Here is a 4,293-nt window from a genome sequence, read left to right on the forward strand (position 1 = left end):
GGCGCTGACCGCCCGCTGCCCGCAGGAAGAAGAAGAAGGCGAAGGACAAGGCTCAGATCCTGGAGCAGATCGTGAGCAGCAAGAAGCAGGAGGAGGAGAAGAAGCGCGGCCTGGACAAGCGGACCCCGGCGCAAGGGGCCTACGAGAAGATGCAGGAGAAGCGGGTAGGGCTGCTCTGCCTGGGCCAGGCCCCATCTGGGGGCCGGGTGGGGATTTAAAAGCCCTAGTCGACCCTTCAGATTGCAGCCCCTGAGAGGCTACGAGTGCTGGGAGTAACTGGTCCCTCTTGTGTCTTTCTCCAGCAAATGGAGAGGATCCTGAAGAAAGCGTCTAAAACCCATAAGCAGCGAGTGGAGGTAAGCTAAATTATCCCGAATCACTCAGGCCGGTGTGTATTTGTCACCACAGAGGCTCGTCCGACTGGAGGAATCCTTTCGCCTTTGTGAAGCACGGAAGGGGGGAAAAAAAAAGGGGGGGGACGACGACAGAGGGTCTTGTGGTTCAACGGTGGTGATGTCAGTGCCAACCATTAAAGGTATTCTTTCTCTTTCTCTCCCGTAGGACTTCAACAGGCACTTGGATACCCTGACTGAGCATTACGACATTCCTAAAGTCAGCTGGACAAAGTGAACAGGCTGCTTCCCAAGGCTCTGCATCAGGGGCTGTGTTTTGTTTGTTTTGTATTGAACAGGCATGCCGTGTATATCTCTGTATTCTCCATATTTAATCTTTAATATATTTTCTGAACCTTTATGACTTTACACTGTCTTATTTTATTGCTTTGTTTTTTTAAAAACCAAATATTGAACAGTCTATTCTTGGCCTGTGAGCTCCGATTTGTGTAGGTGCAGAGGGCTATTTCTAGGGCTCAAAGTGAGATTAAGGTCAAAATAAGTTGCTGGAAAATGTTTGTTTGTTTGGTACTCCCAGTTCTCCTTTTTGGAAGTGAAGAGTCTTACAGTGTCACATAGCAAAAGCTCTTGTAAGTGATAGAATTTGTGTCATTTCTTTCTAGAGTTTTCAGAGGTGGGAGGGGTCTGCTGTCACTTGTAACTTCAATATAACCTTTTATTAAAAAGCTGCTTTCATCCTTCGTCTTGGTGGAGACTTGCCTGGAACATCAGGGGCAGCGCACAGTTTGTGTGGGAAGTGTTTGAAGCGCCTTGCCAGCCTTTACAATTCTTGCTCCCTTTGAGAGGTGATGTGGAGCTCCATGTTTAAAATCCTAACGTGTCTCTTAAGCCCGAATATTGTTCTTAACCCCAAATATTCCCTCTTTGCTGTCGCTGGGTGGGCCCGAGATGCTCCCCCTCAGCCTGCCCACCCCTGTAAGGCTGCGGCTACGACCCCGACCCCGCTTGCCCGCGCTGTGGGACCAATTCCCAGCGGGGAAAAAGTCCCCGGGACTATTTAACGTGCGCACTCGGTAGTCAAGATGTTCTTTCGCTGCCGCGGCAGAGCCCCGAGCGGAACCCTCTGCGCAGCAGTCGGTCGGTTCTCGTTCCGTCAGTTCCTGCCGGAAGTGGCAGTACCGGAAGCGGAAGTCGGTGTGTGTGCGGCCCGGCGAGACGGCGGCCCGGGCGGGAAGGGGCGGAGGGGCGATGTCGGCCAGCGCCGTCTACGTGCTGGACCTGAAGGGGAAGGTGAGGCCTGGGGCGCGGGGGGGACTCAGCGGGCCTGAGGAGGGCGGGTCTACCTCCCCCCGCCACGCTCTGGTCTGTGAGGGGCCCCGGGTCGGTGGGGGTCTGCTGGCCTCGGTGGGGTCTGCGGGAACAGCTTTCTCCTTCCCGACCGCTCCGTGCTGCCAGCCCCGGTTTTACCTGGCGCTGCGGGGCCGGGCTGTGACCGGGCAGCCGTGGCCTGGGTCTGCGCCCCGCGGTTGCAGTTGCTAAGGGAGGTGGCTGCTGGGAGCAGGGCCTTTGGGCATCCTACCTGGGCTAATTAATCTCTACCCTAATTGGAGGTAGTTTGTCTCAGAGGAGTTTCATGTTTTCCCATCTTAAAAGTGTTATTAGGGCGTGTGCAGCAATAGGTGAAGATTAAATCGAGAAAATATTAATACATGACTTTGCAATGAAAGATTAGGGTTTGCATTGTAATCAGCAAAGTATTTTGGCATTGTGACTTGCATTGATAGAGTGAAGCTTGGTGACTTTTTAGAAGTTATTTAAAGAGGTCTTTCAGATACCTTGTGTGTTGGGCTTGCGTGATGGCATCATCTCATGAAAGAGGAACAAATACAAGGATTTTGTTGCTCTCTCTATAGGTCCTCATCTGTCGGAATTACCGCGGAGATGTGGACATGTCCGAGGTGGAGCATTTTATGCCAATCCTTATGGAAAAGGAAGAAGAGGGGACACTTTCTCCTATTCTAGCCCATGGAGGAGTTCGTTTTATGTGGATTAAACATAACAACTTATATCGTATCCTTTACACTGCAGAGAGCTCGCATGTGCTGGGTGCTGCTGTATAATTTTCGTTGTCTGTGTCTAAATGCAAAATAGAAAATGAGTGAAGTGACATAAGGAAGCTTTATTAAATAAAGTTGGTTTATGCTTTATGGAGTGTAACATATACCAGCAGTATGGGGTACAGAAAAGCATTTATATTAATTTTACGCTACTCTAATAAATTTCCTGAATGTTTCTCTTCATATCTCGTTAGGCCAGAAGTACTGCTAATTAACTAACTCTTTTTTGGCCAACACCAGTCGCCTCAAAGGCTTTTAAAAAGGCGCTTAGTAAACATTTTTTTTTAGTAGTAACTTTCAATGCATTTTCCTGAACATCTTCTATCAGTTGTTGCAACTTCTAAGAAAAATGCTTGTGTATCACTGGTGTTTTCGTTTTTATATAAAGTAGTTCAGGTGAGTATGAAATTTGAAAAGTAACCTCCGTGTCCTTTTCAGTTCAATCTAAATCTGATCTAAATAGATGCAAAGAGAGCTTTTGCAGTTTTAAAGAACTCTGGTGATAGCATTTTTACTTTATATTTGATTATTTTATAGAACTCTCTTCCTAACCACTACTAACGGAATTGATATTTTGTAGCTGAGTAGGCAGAGGAGGGGACACAACGCTGTAAGTAGTTGGACAAGACCTGAGAGCACAGAGGAGAAATGTGAACTTGATGCATGAGTAGTGGTGTATTGTGTAGATTCTGTGCTTGGTTAATCTGCACCTGGCATGAAAAATAGTTACCCTGGAAGAAATATTTTTCATAATGCTCAGAGTTGGTTTTAGGATTCTGTAGCTCTCTTTTTTTAAGAGTTTTATGAGTTTCTTGAGGCTGATCTTCTGAACAGAATGTTCTTTGTGAGCTATGAGATTTGGTTTGGGGCTTTTTCTGAATTATTATTTTAGATGCAAGAATACATTCTGAATGTGCTATAGTTCCTGAGTTAATGTCCTCCTTCCCCTTCCTCCTGTTGTTTTCTTTCAGGTTTTTTCTGAGTATTTCAAGGAGTTGGAAGAAGAGAGCATTAGGGATAATTTTGTTATTATTTATGAGTTGTTAGACGAGCTTATGGATTTTGGTTATCCACAAACCACTGATAGTAAAATTTTGCAAGAGTAAGTATAAGTCTGCATCACTTACAGTGACAGACTTTGAGCATTCTTCTGTATGCAAACAAATGCTTTGGCTTGCTCTAATTATCAATAAAATTAATTTTCGTTTTTTCATGCCAACTCTGTGGCTGTGAAGGTACATCACTCAGGAAGGTCACAAACTTGAAACTGGAGCTCCACGTCCACCTGCCACTGTTACAAATGCCGTTTCGTGGAGATCAGAAGGGATCAAATACAGGAAAAATGAGGTGTTCCTGGATGTTATAGAGTCTGTTAACCTTTTGGTGGGTACCTTTAACTTTTAATTAGAATTGTAATAGGAAGTGTTGAAAAGGACTTACTGTCTGGAAACAAAAAGTCTGACTGTGGCCAGAGTCCTGTGATGCTCCAAACAACGTCAGTCCTTATGACGGAGTACTCATAAGGACATCGAGTAGACAAATAATGCTTTACTTGGATGTAAATTAACTTCTGATACTCTCTTTCCTGCTCTGCCTATGCCCATCGCCTCCCTGGTGTAATTCTACACTGCTTGATTGATTTCTCAGGAGAAAGATACCCGAAAAAACCTGGGACATGGGGATGTGGTGGCAATATTGTTTGATGTCGAGACATATCACATCAGAGCAATCTTACCTTTGTTTTTGTTCAGGTCAGTGCCAACGGAAATGTATTACGGAGTGAGATAGTTGGATCCATTAAAATGCGAGTCTTTCTGTCAGGA

The 4,293-nt window shown here is 45.7% G+C and overlaps 2 protein-coding genes across 2 annotated transcripts in view; both read left to right on the top strand.

The window, feature by feature from the left end:
• FAM32A (family with sequence similarity 32, member A) overlaps window positions 1-630 on the top strand; it is a 1,807-nt gene extending 1,177 nt beyond the window's left edge. The window contains exons 2-4 of the mRNA XM_010180114.1: window positions 26-164; window positions 303-356; window positions 562-630. Coding sequence (XP_010178416.1) covers window positions 26-164; window positions 303-356; window positions 562-630 — 262 coding nt within the window. The remainder of the gene's footprint in view (window positions 1-25; window positions 165-302; window positions 357-561) is intronic.
• Window positions 631-1,578: 948 nt separating this feature from the next.
• The window catches only part of AP1M1 (adaptor-related protein complex 1, mu 1 subunit), a gene marked incomplete at its 3' end in the record, with an annotated part of 4,230 nt that continues 1,515 nt past the window's right edge, over window positions 1,579-4,293 (top strand). The window contains exons 1-6 of the mRNA XM_010180115.1: window positions 1,579-1,643; window positions 2,267-2,423; window positions 2,799-2,866; window positions 3,442-3,572; window positions 3,706-3,853; window positions 4,222-4,293. The exon at window positions 4,222-4,293 is cut by the window's right edge and continues 73 nt beyond it. Of these exons, the coding sequence (XP_010178417.1) occupies window positions 1,602-1,643; window positions 2,267-2,423; window positions 2,799-2,866; window positions 3,442-3,572; window positions 3,706-3,853; window positions 4,222-4,293 (618 nt within the window). The remainder of the gene's footprint in view (window positions 1,644-2,266; window positions 2,424-2,798; window positions 2,867-3,441; window positions 3,573-3,705; window positions 3,854-4,221) is intronic.

The sequence above is a fragment of the Mesitornis unicolor genome, unplaced genomic scaffold (genome assembly GCF_000695765.1).
Source record: "Mesitornis unicolor isolate BGI_N332 unplaced genomic scaffold, ASM69576v1 scaffold29982, whole genome shotgun sequence".
NCBI lineage: Eukaryota > Metazoa > Chordata > Aves > Mesitornithiformes > Mesitornithidae > Mesitornis > Mesitornis unicolor.